This window comes from Cyprinodon variegatus, unplaced genomic scaffold, assembly GCF_000732505.1.
Source record: "Cyprinodon variegatus isolate N-32 unplaced genomic scaffold, C_variegatus-1.0 Scaffold246, whole genome shotgun sequence".
Lineage (NCBI taxonomy): Eukaryota > Metazoa > Chordata > Actinopteri > Cyprinodontiformes > Cyprinodontidae > Cyprinodon > Cyprinodon variegatus.
In genome coordinates, this window is record NW_015150699.1 from 913,776 (window position 1) to 931,031 (window position 17,256).

At 39.4% G+C, this 17,256-nt stretch overlaps 1 protein-coding gene across 2 annotated transcripts in view; it reads right to left on the reverse strand.

Annotated features, from left to right (window-relative positions):
* Positions 1-848: 848 nt before the first annotated feature.
* foxn2 (forkhead box N2) overlaps positions 849-17,256 on the reverse strand; it is a 28,158-nt gene continuing 11,750 nt past the window's right edge. Inside the window, exons 2-6 of one of the 2 annotated variants that reach the window (XM_015381996.1) lie at positions 13,213-13,790; positions 7,179-7,303; positions 6,987-7,036; positions 6,283-6,351; positions 849-5,193 (exon numbers count right to left, since the gene is read on the reverse strand). In XM_015381996.1, the coding sequence (XP_015237482.1) occupies positions 4,769-5,193; positions 6,283-6,351; positions 6,987-7,036; positions 7,179-7,303; positions 13,213-13,776 (1,233 nt within the window). In that variant the 5' untranslated portion in view covers positions 13,777-13,790 and the 3' untranslated portion in view covers positions 849-4,768. The remainder of the gene's footprint in view (positions 5,194-6,282; positions 6,352-6,986; positions 7,037-7,178; positions 7,304-13,212; positions 13,791-17,256) is intronic. The other variant, XM_015381997.1, reaches the window with a different exon arrangement.

Here is a 17,256-nt window from a genome sequence, read left to right on the forward strand (position 1 = left end):
AGTTTGAGTTATTTTAATGATAAAATAATAATAATTTAGCTTTATTAATCTCACAATGGAGAAATTCAATTCTGCATTTTAACCCATCCCATTGGGGAGCAGTGGGCTGCCATTGTGTGGTACCAGGGGAGCAATCAGGGGTTAAGGGTCTTACTCAGGGACCCAGAGTGCAGGCTGTAGGGATTGAAACGGGTTCTTGCAACCTTCTCAAGAGCACAAGCACACTGCTTTAACCACTTTCCAAAGAGCCGTTTTGCCCAGAGTCCGCCCAAGTAAAAGTTGTTTAGAGCCGCAAAATGTAACATGACTTTTTCTAGAAAACTTTTTTTTTTTTTTTTATCTTGTATAGGAAATTAGTTGTTGCCATCTCAAACAATCAACAATCATGTATTTTTAATGTTAAAACATATAATTTTCAAGCTGATTCATAGAAAAATGTCTCTTAAAACATATTCCTGGTTCTTTTAATCTCATTCTTTTCCATCTTATAAAAAACGCTAAAGCTATTGATACCGGTATATATTAAAGTAAATTATTTAGCTCTTTATATACATTTTAGCCACTATTAAGAGCCGCTGGAGAGGGTCCAAAGAGCCATATGTGGCTCTGGAGCCGCAGGTTGCACTGGGCCAACACTCAGGTGTAAAGGTGTGCAAAACCAGCAGGTGTTTTGTCCTAAACAAAAGGGGAAATTGTTCATCGTTTCTTACCTATGAAACAGTGTGCTACTTTGTTAATTAACAGCATAAAACCATATTATTCACAACAAAATATGGAAACTTGGAAGATTTTTAAGACGCTAGAAAGAGGAAACACGAGGAAAAAATTCACACAGGCCATAACAAGAACAGGATTTTATTAATAGTTTTGTAATACCATATATAATGCAATTGCATATCTTTGGCGAAAATAAATCTTATAAACATTTTTATCAACAGAGGTTAGCATACAAAAAAAACAACAGGTGTGTCAGTCCACTGGACATGGCAGACAACAGACAAACTGATACTGGGTTGGCAGCTTTGTCAAGTGTGAGAATTAGAACACCCAAAGGAACTGCAACATAGAATGATTTAAAATATAAATCAAAAAACCATGTTCAAAACTGCTGTGCAGAAACAAAGGAGTTAATTACCTTAGCTGAGTGAAAACTCCTCTGGCCGGTCTGCAAACACACTGTTGCTTTAAGACCAACATGTCTTTACTTTTGTAGATGCTACAGAATCAGATTTTTTAAAGATGTTTTCCCATAAATACTCTGAACTCATCATAATGGAACGTTGATCTAACTTTGAACTGAAGCTGCCTTGTTGGCTTTAGCCGTTGTGATCCAGCTTTACAGCAAATCGCTAACGTTCCTGGCATCAGTGATGAGCAGGAGTTGTTTTCTTCCTAAGAGCCAAATCTGATTTTGTAAAACCAATAATCAATCTGATAAAAGTTAAAGACAGACCAAACGTATCATGAGAGTTACTCAATCAGCCTTAAACTATTTTTACAACACAAGGGTGATGAGTAAGCTTTTAATTCAAAATCCCAGCGTGCATCAGTTTTGGCAACATAAAAAACGTCCCGGATCAACGTTAATTTACTGCTTCTATTCAGCTTATTAAAAAAAGCAAAACAAACACATAAAAAACTGGCAGTCATGGATTAAACTGAGGAAACCCGCTCAAAAGACATACGTTGGCAAATTATGTAATCAGTGTAACAAGGGGGAAAAAAAGGGTATTGCTGTAAAACAAACAAGGAAAAAAAAAACTCAAGACTTCACAGAGTAAAGAACAGAAATGTGCTCAAGTCATTTTTTTGACATGACCAGTGTTTGATAGAGTATGCATTCAATTATCTCATAAATTAAAGTCATAAATAAGATGAGGATTAACGAACAAATTATTTGTTCTGTTTTTTTCACAGCTAAACAAGACCAGTGTAAGCAAGTATTAGTTCTGGGAACCACAGCTTTTACCTCAATGGATAGTTCCCACTCTAAAGTGGCAGAAAAAAATAAAAAGTAATAAAAACAACCAGACTGGTGAGATCACCAGATTCCAGTTTCTCACAGAAAACTTAACTACAGTGTGGCAGCGAGCGAGATCCAGGTACACCTTAATAAATCAGAATATCATTCTTTGAGTAATTTATAATTATTACAGAGTGGTATGTTTTAAGCATTTAGTTCTATTTATTATGAAAAACAACATTAGGTTTCTCAGAACATCAGAACACTACTGAAGGTTTAGTTAAAGAAAATGAACAAAGAAATGTTATGTTACACAGTTATGACAGCTTCCCAGGGGACGTCAGTAAAACCCTCCATAAGGAAGGTAAACCCACAAAAAGTCCCAACTAGAAAAGCTGAAGATTTATTGTATGGCTAACTTTCCTTAAAATGGATCAAAGCATGTTAAACAGAAAGTTAAGTGGAAGGAGAAACTATGCTTTTAAGAGGCACATAAACACATGATTTGGAGGGTTTTGAAGCAAAGCTTCCAGGAATTTGGCAGAGATTTAAAAGTAGCTAACAGGAGTCTGAGTTTAACCAGTTCCAACAAACCAATATGACCAGGACAGGGATTAAAACACTCACTTTCCCCTCTGAGTCAGAGACTCTGAAAGCGTACTCCCTGGACTAAAGAGAAAAAATATTTGAGCTGCTCGGTGGTGCAATATTACCATTTCAAACAAAAAGTAAATTTAGTGCTGTTTTAACTAGCATGGTTTCACTGCCACTAACCTAACCATCCTATACAGCAAAGAGAGGAGCATCATGAGGAGAACTTGCAACAATGCAGATAAGCAGAAGAGCTCTGTTAAGGCAACCTGGGCTTTCCTACTACCTCAGCAGAGCCACATGCTGATCAAGCCCTGGCTTCTCTGCACAGATGCAGTAATTCATGCAGAAAACAGCTGCGGCCAGTTCTTAGAGCATATACTGGACAAAAACTAATATTTTATTTAAATTAATTCATTTTTAAATCTATCAGAAACTGTATTTTGGGATGTCAATTGTTTTAAGCCATATTTGGAAAAAAAAGGAATGAAAAAAACATCACTCTGCATGGTATTCAGCCACAAATATTTCACTTTTTGAAATTGAATTTGTAAAATAAACACAATGATATTCTTATTTATTAAGAGGCACCGGCTCAGAGACCATAGGCCCCCTTTTTTTTAAGTTCGTGGCACAAATGAAATAAAAAAAAAAAAGGTTTGGCAACACCCACATATGCTTCACTGGCTGTTTCATTGAGGTAAAACATCCACATTTTTCACTTATTGACCCTCATTCCTGCAGAGATTACCATGAATCCTGTTAGTCTGCAGCCTTGCCAAATGCTCCAACATAACAACTGCGGTGATCGACGACTTCCCTTCTGAGAGCTGGCTGCAATCAGCTGACACCGACTTTACAAGCTTGTGGGAAGAGTGTGCACTTCCTTATTTTGTTCTAGCGGGAAGAGCAACGATGAAACACTCCCTGTCAGACGGCCCTGAGGTCAGCACTGCTCTATAGTAACTTGCTTAAAGTGACTGTAAATTTAAGCTTTCGCTCTCCCCCCATGGACTGTACTATAACAGTGGATCTCTTCATAAAAACTGATACTTTAAGCTGAAAATTATATTTGCTTCAGAAGATAAACAAGCCCATGGTGCAAAATTCATAAAGGGGATTAGGACATCATGGTTCTGGTTCCCAGAGTCGGTCTGATCCGCATTGTTTTTTTAACTGGTGCCGCTTTGGTCAAGAAAGTAAGAGCATGGATTTTGGCTGCTAAAGACCCCGATCTTCTGGGTCGGGTTGAAAAAAGGGTGAGCTATGTTACAGATGTGCAACAATAAAAATCTGTGCAGGGAAACCCATGAAAATGCTGCTAGGAGTCTGACGTTGCATGGCAGTCAGATGTTAACCAAACATGAAAATGTGCCATGGGTTTACACTACAAAATTATTTACTCAAAGCAGTAATGCTAAGTTGTTTAACTGAATTTGGCAGCTGTGGAGAAATACTGCTTTCACATCCTGAAAAAGAGCCACAGTTTGTGTGCAGTAAGTGGATGGCCTACAGAGAATAAAATACTCCTCCATTTATTTTCTTTTATGAAAACCTGATCTGGCATACTCGACTTTTCAATAAAAAGGATGAAAAATAAAAAACTTAAGGTTGTGGATTTATTATTGCATGTTTTAAGAGGATTCAAAGAGAAAGGGTTGCTTTCCAAATAGTGGCATTACTTTGTTGTTGTTGTTTTTTGTTTAGTTTTTTTTTTTCTATCTTGTAGCACAAAGAGGAGAAACTGATAACACCAGGAGGTTAGGCTTTGTCTGTTACAAACATGCACTCATTCGCTTCATAAATAGATTCACTTGGAAGAGGATACAGTTTGAGGAGGAAGCATGCAACGCTTTGAGTTAGAAAAACCTTAAGCTTTTTTCCCCATTTTTTAAATTTTTTTTTTGTCTTTGAAAGAAATTCTTGAATCACAGTCTTCGAAATCTGACAAAAACAGGCAGGTCATTTTTGGATAGGTACTTTTTGATGGATCTCCACAGCCCAAACATCCGCTCCCCCTCCCGAGTTACTCTATATGGCTTTGTTCTCCCGTGTGAACGATACTATTGCCATTTGTTAGTTGGACGAGGACGCTCCCAACCAAAAGAGGCTCAAAATGGCCAGTGAACGATCAGGTGAGGAGAAGGAGGCACAAGATCGGGAGTCAGGGGTTAGGATTCACAGGGTCCAGAGTTTATTGGGGTGAAGGGAACTTCATTTCCTGTTAAGTTTTGTGCTTTTGACAGTACGTTTGGACCCCTCTGTACAGCTGCGTATACCAGCGAGGTGTAGCAACGACCCTGCCGCCTCTTTTAGCTCCTCGTCCAGCTCTGGTTTGACCTCGCGTCGGGGTCGCTTGCTGATGGGCCACTTGATGGCGGTTGGACGTCGGGAACTCTGCTGGACAGCCCTCTCGTCCCAGAGGTCGGAGTCCTCGTCGCTGTGAAAACCCTCGCTGCCAGCGCGCCGTGACTGCCTAGGCCCGCAGCCGCCTTCCTCCAGGGAGGAGAGAGAGGAGGAGGAGGAGCGGGAGGAGCAGCGCTGCAGGGCTGCACTGCTGTAGTTGTGGTCCTGCTTTGGATCACTGCTCACCAGGACAGAGTCGGGTCGGGAGAGGTCCAGCGGCCCATCGGAGTTACCTGAACAGAGCAGTGGAAGCAAGAAATGATGGTTATTTGACATTCTGGGAGAAAAAAAAAATCAAACTTGACCTTGACATGCAAGTTTAAACATGTTCTTTATCGTGACAGTATAAAGCAGAAGGACGTTTTTCTTCATCTATAATCAACAAGGAAATCTTTATCCACTCAGAAGTATCTTAATTTCCCCAGTTTTGAAAACAGCAACTTTAAAACGGTCTAAAACTACTTTCCTTTACGAAAATTAGAAAAAACACACTGTAGAAAAGCTTTATGGTTCAATAAGAAAAAGACCAAGCAGTTTCCTATAAAACAAAATAAGTTTCAACGAGTACAGATTAGACTTTCAAACCATTTGTACCAACTGTCAAGCATGGTGGTGACAGCTTTATGTCCAGAATCTGTTTATCAATTAGAAGAACTTGCAAACTGAGAGGTTCGGAATACCGGTAACAAAAATCAATTAAAAAATACTTTACTGATACTTTTTATACGTATAAATTATATAAACTTTAATTGGAAAAAGTTAAATAATACCCAAAGATTCAGAAGCTGACCGGGAAAACTCAGCTCTGTGTCAATTAATACAAACTTTCCAATACCTAAATAGAAAGGTGGTTGAATGTCCAACCAGAAATATGCAAGAAGCTTGTTAAGCGCAATGAAATAGGACAGCACAACATATCACAAATAACCATATTGCATTAACACTGTAAGCACAACGAGAACTAAGAAGTACTTCCACTCCAATAAATATTTGCTAATTATTATTTAAGATGTTTTGTGACATTTACCAACATGATTGCACACCTTCCTAATATTGTGCAACCTTAGAACAAAAAGTGGTTTCTCTGCAACTTTCTGAGGGATATTTAACCAAATATTGGGGGAGGTGCATTATGAGTGGATATTTTTTGACCGCTGCTGAATGTGAAGAAGATGACTCCCAGAGTAAAACCCTGAAATACGTTTAAACAGATACAGACATATAAAGGCACAGACTCGGCAAAGAAGCAACACAAAAAGTAAGCAATGACAGGGTGGTATGAAAAAGACCGAAAACCGATTGATGAGTGTGCATTCTCTTACATGGGTCAACGTGGTGCCCAGGGGCAGAGTTTAAGAGCATCATGGCAGTGGCAGCATCAATGTCAGACTCTGGAAGAGGAGAAAACATGCATGATGGTCAAATCCTACGCCGTGGAAGCATGGGAGAATGGAATCTCGACTAGGACTGGATGACTGGGCAAAGTCAGGAGTTCTACTCAACAAGCAAGGAGACCCCGAGGGGGGCGGGGGTAAAAAAAAACAAACAAAAAAAAAAAACAAAAAAAAAAAAACTACTGACAGCCAGAGCACATCTGATCCTTCCAGACCTGACAATGTGTCTGAAAGCCTCATCGCTCACTTCTGCAGCTCTAAATTATTAATGATTACACTGAGACTGAGTGCTCGACACCGCGCACCAGCAAAACCTCTGCTTGTCGTCAAGGTTACAAATCCAAGAAGCTAAAAAAGGGGGGTGGGGGTGGCAAGATCGATTGTGAGCTCTCAGTGTTGTGGTGTACATGAGGCATCCATGAGCTAAAAGCAACACGCCAAACCGGGAGTCGAAGGGCAAAAAAGAACAGATGCTGAATGTGGCTGAGACTGAAATATGTAAAATCAAAAAAACTAATGAAAACGCATCACAGACAGATGTTGATTAGGACGATGTTGATGAAAATACGGTCGCTGGCTTTTTACAGCGCTGACAGAACGACACAAACTAAAAGAGTTTGGTTCAGTCTCACCTTTGAATGAGCAGCCTTGTAGAAAGAGATGGCGAGGAGGTGAGGAGGCACTGCAAAACAAAACATGTTGACTTTAAAGAGACTTTGAAATAGAATACATATTTTATAAAAGATACAGATATTAAGGTTGCTTTTACTTTGTCTCATTGAGAAGGACTTCCTGTAACACTTTTACTGTAATCGTCAGTTTACCTGGGTGGGGAGGCGGGTGGCGTGCAGAAGGCATGAACGGCTGGGAAGTGCTGCTTCTTAAGAGCTTGGATTAAGTTGGGGCGATACTCTGGGTCAACGCACCAGAGGGAACCTTTTCCATTGGCCTGTGGGGGCAAACAAATGGATCCGGTGACTACTTCCCATTTATTCGTCCAACTAAGAGGCATTGAACGTTAATGCAAGACTTCCTAACCGGAAACTTTTCAATCATACTCAGTTCGTTCTTACATCACTGATTAGAGAGGGAAAAAGAACCAGTGTTAAGTATTTAAACAGCCAACTTTTACAAATATTGACTCAGTTCTACTGGACTTTTGCCTTCAACATGTTTTCATGACCTTTGAACTTTATTTTAACCTTAATGTACTTGACTGGAATTCTATCAGAGAGAACCATACAACAGTGTATAAAGAACTGTATAGCGAAGGCAAATATGGTTTTTAAGATTAATCATAAATGTAATAATGAAGAGTATGGAGTTCGTTTTCCTTTGCAAAACAAAAGAAGGTAATATTTCCTAGTTTAGGACTAAAGTTTAAAGTCTGAAACTTCAGTCCTTGAGAGCTGCTGTCCTGCAACAGTTAAATTGGTCTCCGAGTCCAACATGAGCTAATTAGCCAAGCTCAGCTTAAATACATCAAAATTTAGCTCCTATTCCTTCATCTTTCTTGGAGTCAACAGTAGAGATATGGCGGGTAGGAGAGGAACTCCAGACTGCTGTGCTGATTCCAGACAGACGAAGCCGTTCCAGACATCATTGTGCAACAGAAACACACATGGGTAATGTTTGTGAAACCGGGACTACAGCCTGTTACAGGTTGTTCTCCAGGACTGTCTGCTAAATCAAAAGTTACAGAAATGAACAGTCGAAGCTCTCCATCATAAAACCCAAAACATATGAAGGTGTTAACATTAGCATGTAACATGGAGGACATGTGAAGTAATTATGTGTTTTCGTTAAATCCTGTGAGGTGGGATGCACCTATACGTTCTGTCATGCAAAGGATTGTGGGATTCCTTATAGCTCCTAAGTGCCAGATTGGAACGGCGGGAGGTCCCTGTGCAACACTAACTATCAATAGGAAGCATCCTGCTTCCTTTTCCTACAGCCTTCCTTACTGCCAGCACTACTCAGACAGCACTTATGATGACTGCTGACTCACTTCTGCTTAGGCTTAACAGTCCTTACTAATGTGCTGTATTCAGATGGACCTGTTGACCTTCGGCTAGTGAGGTAGCTTAACCATTTGATTTAAGTGTGCAGGACAAGGCATCTAGATGTTTGCCTTATTGGTTAAAAATCCTCTATTTAACTGAACAAGAAAGTAAAAGCACTCTACCTACCACAGAATCTCAATTAAACTGAGGTCTGCGCTTTGACTAGACCATTCTGACACATCTATGTTTAGATTCAAACCATTTTAGGTTTAATTATATGTTAGGAGTTCTGGTGCACCTGGCAGGAGAGCCTCTGCCCCTGTATCAGAGATCCTGCAGCCTCTTACAGGTTTTTCTCCGGGACATCCAGGTATTTCTGCTCATCTGTCTCTCCAACTCTGACCACCGTTTGTTCACCTGAACTGACGACCACTCTCATTAGTTTGAGCCTTTTCAGCTGAAGGATCAAACCGTTTTCCGGAGATGTTTAAAGCTTGAGATTTGATTTCATACCCTAAACCTGCTTTAAAATTGCCTGCAACTTTGTCACTGACCTGTTGATGCTGTTCAATGTTCTCTAATAAACCTGTTATGACTTTACAGAACAGCTGTACTTGTACTGAGAAGTAATGATACGGATGAGGACAGTATATCCAGTTCAGGTAGCTATTTAGTAGAACTGACAGCAGTGAAGGAGGATCAGAGGAAAGGGATAATGCACAATAATTAATGTTCATTTATAACAAAATTGTATAAATAAGTTAGAATTTAATTTAAGTGATGAGAAAGTAAAATAGCTGATGAATGAAAAATTGAAAAATCTACTATTAAGGATGCAATAGTACAGCCCTGTATTAAAAAAAAGGATTGTTCTTATCCAAACAAGATGCATAATTACACAATTTAACTACAGCCCCACCTCAAAATGAACAGCCAAACAATGGTTCTCCCATTCACAAACTGTGGAAAATCTAACCCAAACAGGCCTCTGCAAACAGGAAGCCTCAGTTCAACTGTGTTACAGCAACAGCCAGAGTGATGAGAGCAGGACTGTGCGCCGCTTGATCTGATAGTGGCATATTCTGGGCCTGTTACGGGAGAACAGAGCGAGGCAAAGGAGGAGAAGAATAACCTTGACTCAGATTACCAACCGGCTCTGATGCAGGAAGAAGGAAATGTCTCCATGGCAACGAAAAACCACCAGCCAGTGTCATGTGAAACTGGTGCTGGTGTCTCAGCAGACGAAGGACTCGTACTGTGCACCTGCATGCTGAGCAGCCTGCACTGCTCGACGCTGCTACTAACAGCCGTCTCCTCACAAGGTGGGAAAAAAAATCAGGTGTTGGCCAAACACAGCCCAGGTACCACAGGCTCAACCTGCACCCACACAGCACTAAGCTGGAGGAGCTGGTGATAGTTAAAGCTATGCAAACTGATTTCAAAGCTTATGGAGTAAATGATGGTTCATTAGGGAGTATTATCCACTATTGGTTAGAATCGTTCCACATGAAGTAAAGTGCTACAGAGCAGCAGTAGCCTTCCTCCCTCCATGCCACCATACAACAGTGCACAAACTGTATTACACATTATTATTACCTGAAATGGAGTGTAATTTTGCATGTTTCAAAGAATAGAAACCACTACTTAAACTACAATAAGAATCAGCATGTTAACTTGGAAAACCTTATTAAGATTCTTCAAAGGCATTTAAAAAAGGTGTTAACAGACTGCATGGAGTAACACACCAAGCAATTTCAATGGTGTTTTTTTTTATTATAACAAATTAGAAAGCATTGATTTTTTTAAATAGGATGAGTCTGATTGCCGTTTTCTACAAGCAGACTGAACAAAGAAATAAAAATAAGTGGCAGAGGGCGCTTTGCTCATGATACAGACCTAAATATTGAAAATACAAGATCTCATTGCACATTACTCTAAACACACAGCCTTATGCTGAAACTAGGTTATGGAGTGGGGATACTTTTCTTTAACAGGGACAGAGAGGGTTTTTGGACAAAATACAGGGAGCTAAAGCTCATTGGGGGAGAAAATTAGTTAGAGGCTGAAAAAACCCAGAGACCAGCAGAAGGTTCACTTCCCAGCAGGACAGTGACCCTAAACATGAAGTTATTACTACAATGACATAACTTCAACACATATCTAGTGTTGGAAAGGGCCAACAAATGTCCAGTTAAAGTTAGACACACTGTATCTAATCTGACTAAACTTGACGAATCCTTTAAAAAAAAAAAAAAAAAGATAAAACAGATGAAAATTAATTAAGAAAATAAAAATTAATCCTGTGGTAAATACTTGCCCAAGTACTTGGAATACAAAGTGGTTCTGCACATAACTGAATTAAGAGACGAAATACACAACCAAACTCCACTTTTACATAACTAGAGTCACAAACGAGGCTTAAAAAGATTAATAATTTCCCCTCCATTTTATAATGATGCTGTATTAATGAAATAAAACATATTTTCTTTATTCTTTTTACTTGACCCAATATTAAGATGTATGTGTTGGTATATTTCTGACTGGAATTTTCAGTTTGGGAACATCATTTGTGACAAATGGGAAAACCATGCTGGAAAACTGGACTTTTAAAGCAACATAATGAAAAAAGAGGGAAAAAGATTGAACTCATAAGATCTGAATGATTTGGCCTTAACCAGATCTAAAATTATTCAAATGTCATCTCAAGAGTACAACACCACAAACCACAGATTATACGGGTCACAAATAATAAGAAAGTAAAAATTACCTAAGTTTGTTTAAAACTAAAAATGCATTCCAATCAAAGATATTAACAAAATGTACAAATCCTAGAAATTAATCGTTTTTCATTCTGATCACTATTTCTGCTCTCAGATGTTTCTTCAGTTAAATTCTCTACAAGGCCTGAGCTCTACGTCGCCCTCATGCTGTTATCTGTTCAATTCATCTTTTTTTCTAAATATCAGCTTAATAAAGAATTATCTTTTTTTTTATGGGACCATGTTTGATACATTGAAAGGTGAATGTATGTTACTAAAAATGTTTAACGTTGCTTGCGAGAATAGTTCACGGCAGATGTGTGATTTTTCTTTTTGCACAATCACACCATGCTAATTTTTCAAGCAAGACAGCATCTTAAATAGACATAAATAACAGTAGGCGTTGCTGCTGCAGCAACTCTTATTCACCTCCTTCCCTTAATTTGGCCACTATGAGTTCAACAGCTGGACACCGGACCAAAATAGTTGCACTACCTGGAGGTGCTTCTCGAGATAACATCCTTTATTAGTGCGCCGTGTTTGCGTTTCCTCTGTAGGAGTATCTGTAACCTTGACCGGATTCCACTCTTATCGCAGCAAAGTCACAGAGGTCTCTGCAGCTGCGTCAAAGCTTAGTACTCTGCCACATGAGCTGTGCTGCAGCTTTAAGCTGCCCGCTTTCTGCCTTTACAAACAGCCACGTCTGTGGAATTATACTAATATCAAATAAGGTCATACTTTATATCAGTATATTTCAGTAAAATTTAGTTTTTAATAAATTAGAATATAACTGAAAAGAAGATATGCATTAGTAATTTAATTAAAACAGCTAAACCTGTGCAGGATATTTATTATTTCACATGAAATGTCTTTTAAAGTGTTTCTTTTATTGTCTTTTTTATCTTTAGTGATTAAGAATTCCAGCTATTTCCTCAGAAAAACTAAACAGTATTTAAGACCAAAACAAACTGAAATATTTTGTTATGGTCCACAGTCACAGGGAAGACTGCTGATTCCACAATTATCAAGCAAGCGGTCAGTAAAATCCTCCATAACAACGATAAGCCTCAATAGGTCACTGCTGTAAAAGATGGCCATTCATAGAACACTAACCTAGCAATGTCATGGAAAACTAATTGGAAGGAGAAACTAAAAAAAAATGTGTACAAGCAACAGTGATAACCTTTAGAAACAAAACCCAACAAGAGTTTGAGGAACATTTGTGAACTACATCTGCTACATTCATTTTATTAAGCTCCTCTTCAACCCCAGAGTTGTTCTAGACCTTCTATATAAGATTAATAATAAGAAATATCAGAGCTGTAGCTCAGTTTGCTGAATCGTCTGTTCAGGTGAACCAAGATTTATCATTAATCTCCCAAATTGTAGAAGATGATGGGAGAGGCTGGACATGTAAGTTGTTCATGGGTCAGTGTGAGGTCTCACAGTTGCTGAGGATTCAGCTGAGGATCTGCTGGTCTATTCATTTCTATTAAGGTCTAATTCAGCTAAGACATCTACCAGTTAAATTTAGAGCCAACATGATTCCCTCTGCTGACAAGTTCAATGATGGAACTGATTTCATTTTCAAATTGAACTTGGCTCCTACCTACAGTGTCAAACACCTGCTTTAAAGACCATAGTATGTGTACATCTTTTTTTTTCCTTTTACTGTCATTACACTTTCACTTTCAAGTACAGAGTAACAAAATGTACTCTCTGCATTTCACCCTTCCCCTTGGGGAGCAGTTGGTTGCCATTGTGCAGATCCAAGCACAATGCTCTAACCACTAGGTCACCTCTCCCCTATAAATTAGAGCACCTGGTGTTATTCCTTCACAACTTGGACATATGCTTACAAGTCATGTCCAATGGATATTCACCCCATATTACCAACAAACCCACTTGTACTTATAGATTCAATCAGCACAGCTTGCCAATGTGGATGTAAGATGCAGATAAGCTGCTATTAAAGCTACCTTCAACAGTATTGATGCAGCAATTCATACAAAAGGAGCCCCCCTCCTTCTCATTGTGAAAATGCACCTTCTTCTGTGGGGTTTAATACAATCAGGAGAAACACATTTCTGACATACCTTTCCCAAACTCCTGTCCACCTTGCGGAAGCATTTATTTAGAGACAAGTTGTGACGGACTGAGTTCTTCCAGCCTGTGGGAGCGTTGGAGAAATACGGGAAGTGCTCCAGAATCCATCCGTAGATCTCTTTAACAGGCAGTGACTTGCTGGGAGATTGCTCGATGGCCATGTAGATGAGGAGGGAAAATGAGAAAGGGGGCTTCGATTTTAGCGAGTCCCGATCCCTGCCCCTGTTTTGTGATGAAGGTGACGAGGATGACGATGCCCCCTGGTTTGGCTTGTAGTCTCCTTCGATGTCGAAGAGGGGGCTGCCGCTTGTCTGTGCCTCTGGGCCCCCTAGAGTGAAGTTCTGAAGCAGGTTCTCATGGAGCCAGTTGAGGTTGGTGAGCTCCTCATCCTCTGTACCTGAAGCGCGATCCACACTTGTTGCCAGCGGACTGGATGCACACTCTGCCTCAGGCAGGGTTCCCACACCGCAGACACCTCTGAGGCCCGTCCGCTCGTCCTGCATACCCGGAATTTCCGTTTTCTTATCTGGTGACATCCCAATGATTGGACCCATTAAACCACAGAGTTCTGGAGGAAGAAGAGACAGGTTGTTAGTGCTGAGCTTTGACAGTAGAGCCATCTTAAAATAGGATGCGCACAACTCCGTGCAACATTTCCATGCAATGGCCTCATTTTCTAATGTTTTCCGAGAGGCCCATCACCTGTGACCATCTCTACCGCAGATTTCTATCTGCTCCTCTCCTTCATGCCTGGATAGAACGAAAAGGGCTCTTAGCCCCACACCGCCTTCTCTCAACTCCTATTGAGGACCTTCGAGGACACCATCTCAAGCAACTCAACTGACTTAAGGCTCCACTCCTCAACACCCACCTCATTTCCAGCCAAGATTCAGCTGCTCATTATGTGTAAATGAGCAGGAGACCATCAGCCACTGCAGGCCTGCGTCGCACAGAGTGGATGGCTCTTAAAAACTGCTCAGTATTCAGCAAGGATCAAGTCTCAGTTAGTTGCATGCAAGATTAAGTGGCATGAAGAGGCCGCAAATCCGGGAGATATCAGCCATTTAACGGCACAACACAATTCAACCCTAGTAGTGATTTATCATTAATAAATGCAACCCAAGTACCCTTATTTAGACAATGACACTTGTGCTTTACAATGGCAGTGAGGAAGCAGGTTATCTTAAGCAGAAGTTAAGATCTTATCACAGCTTTTCATTAAATTTCAACTATTAAATGCTAAAAAGAGCCGGACAAACACAAAGACACATTTACTACTGGATATTAAACAAGTCTTTACTAAAGATGGACGGGGAAAAAAAATTTATTAGTCAAAATCAACAAGTTTTTTACTCAATCGAATCTTTTATTATGTTAAACACAACATTTCTAGGCACCATATGTTGGCATCAAAAACATCATCGATGTAGATGCCACTACTGAGGGAATAAGACTCACTGTGAGCATAGGGTGCGGACAAGACAATATGGCATTAGTTTTTAGAATATTACAACATAACAATACTACCCAGCAGAATGAACGATTGCTCCATTTGGTTGCTGCCATCTTGTGAAACAAAGCAAATCTTTTATGGATGTAAAGGTAAAAGCTATACTTGTTACACTCAATATCTATGCAGGAGCCTTTTATTTTAAAGTATTTAAGGTAGTTGTGTTTTTTTCAGATGCAGCCCTGTTCTATATACAGTTTCAACTAGAAAAGACTAAGGAAGGCAAACAACTTTAGATCAGGAGCAGCAGAGGGAGGCTCCTACACCTTTTGTTTAAACATGACACAAACAACTGGGAAGCACTGGGAAAATGGCTCCCAGCTTACCATTAGCCATTGAAGCTGATGTCATATTTGCAAACTCCTATCAGGACTTAACTAAAGGGGGAAAAAAAATCATAAATCTGAAATCCTAGACTGGTCAATTCTCAATGGAATAATTATAGCAGAACAAGTGATTCTTCAAAATAGTTGGAGATTTATAAAAGCTTTACTCCATTTATGAAAAAAGACAATATCAAGGGGCTTTGTAAATAGCATCTCTTTAGATTTAAACTAATATAAATACCCACTTAATGCCTGTTTGAGAAAACCAAAAGTAACTGGTGATTTTTAGTTTTCCTCCTGAAAATGCCAAAACCTCATAAACCCAGTGTTATGTACCATTTCATCTTGAAAGAAGGCTATATATTTATATTCCATCTTAGCAGTTAGCTAGTATTGATATCAGCAAAGTTTAGAGGACATAATATTCTCTAAAAGACGCTGAGACATTTCTGTGTCTTATTCCGGCTGCCAGAGAGCAAGAGAGAGCTCAATACACAAGGCCAGGTTTAAATTGATAAAAGTGATCCATTTTTATTCTTCTAAGCATTTAATATCTGTCACCTAACATGATACATCTAATTTTAAGAGATACATTTTATATCAAATATCTGTAGATAAAAGATTCAGCAATGCTTCACCTGCTAAAACTGCAACCCACTCATTTTAGGATCTAATGGTTTAGATTGACCTTAAATTATCAGTAAAACCCTGAGGTGCAACAGCCACTCTCTACATCCAGAATGTTCTCTCCTCTGCTCTTAACATAAATAATTAAGGACCACTTATGGAGTAGGAATATTTTTCAATAATATCTTTTCCAATTTTTTAAATAGAGAAGTACTAATCGACTAAAATCGGTTTTGTAAACAAAATTGTTGATAGAAAATGTGCTCCAGAACTCTGATTGGTGCGATCCTGGCGTTTGTCATTCTGATTTTTTTTTAAACCAGAAGTGATGGTGTAGCACACTGCTTAGTGAGGCCAAGAGCATAAAGAGCTCACTCTTTGTCTCGGCTCACAACAAGCTTTATGCCCCAGTTGTCACCATGACAACCATGTCATCCCTTCAACATGACCAAAAATCCCATAAACAAGAGTCGGAAAGAATAAAAGTAATCCATGTTGCTGGCTGACACAGACGATGACTGCACTCCAATTGGTTTAGACCAATTCTAAACATTATCCTCCATTATCATCTCAGACCATGTCACACTGGTCTGAGAGGTCATAGTTCTGGATTGAAGTCAAGAAGGCTGGAGAGGTGAAGAAGCGGTGTGCGGTGGAGAGCCATGTCTTTCATTTCTGCGATAGGCTAGGAATTGGGTCAAACTCAAGAGTGTATGGCGGAGACAGGAGAGGGAGTGAGCATACACATTAATCAGTTTGTAAAAGCCAGTCAGTGAGAACGGGGCTGGGGGGGGGAGGTCAGTGCTTTTACAGACTAACCTCGACTCTCACTGAGCAGATAAACATACAGCAGACTAACGTTCTAATCTGATTTATTTTGCCTGATAAGGATGTGTTGTTTTTACATCCATACTAATAAAACATCTTGCTTTTCTCATGTTGTTGTTGTCATACATCTAACTATAACTATTGCAAAACAGTATTGCATTGCTGCACTGCACATATGGTACTTCTGCAATTTGGTGGAAACTAAAAAAAAAAGACAAGTTTCCAAAGACAAATGGAGAGACTCCTTGAGCAAACAACGAGATGAGAATAGGACTAACTGGAAAAAATGAATTGAAAAAAGATAAAATAAATAAATAAATAAAACAGAGAACAAGTGGTACGAAGGTAGGCTGAGCAACTTTTCCAGTCTGTGATGAATCACAGCTCTCAGGCATGAGGACTGCCCGTTTCTGTCACCAGAAAATATCACAGATATCCCTCGACAGCTTTTTCTTCACGATTTAATTGACAAAACAGTAAAAAGATCTAAAAGTCCACATTCTCAGACAAAGAACTGTATTTTCAGCTTCTGAAAAGACTAAAAACTATAGAAAAGGGTTTTCATTCTGTTATAATAAACCCCAGATATGAGTCATCTTACCTGATTTCTTAAAAAGCACATTGACGATAGGTCTGTCTGCACAGGCCAAAGGTCTGCCTGAGACTATTAAGTCAGGTACTGTAAGGTAGCTATACATGTCTCTTTCTGTATATCAATAAAAGACAGAAAAAGATATTAGAGA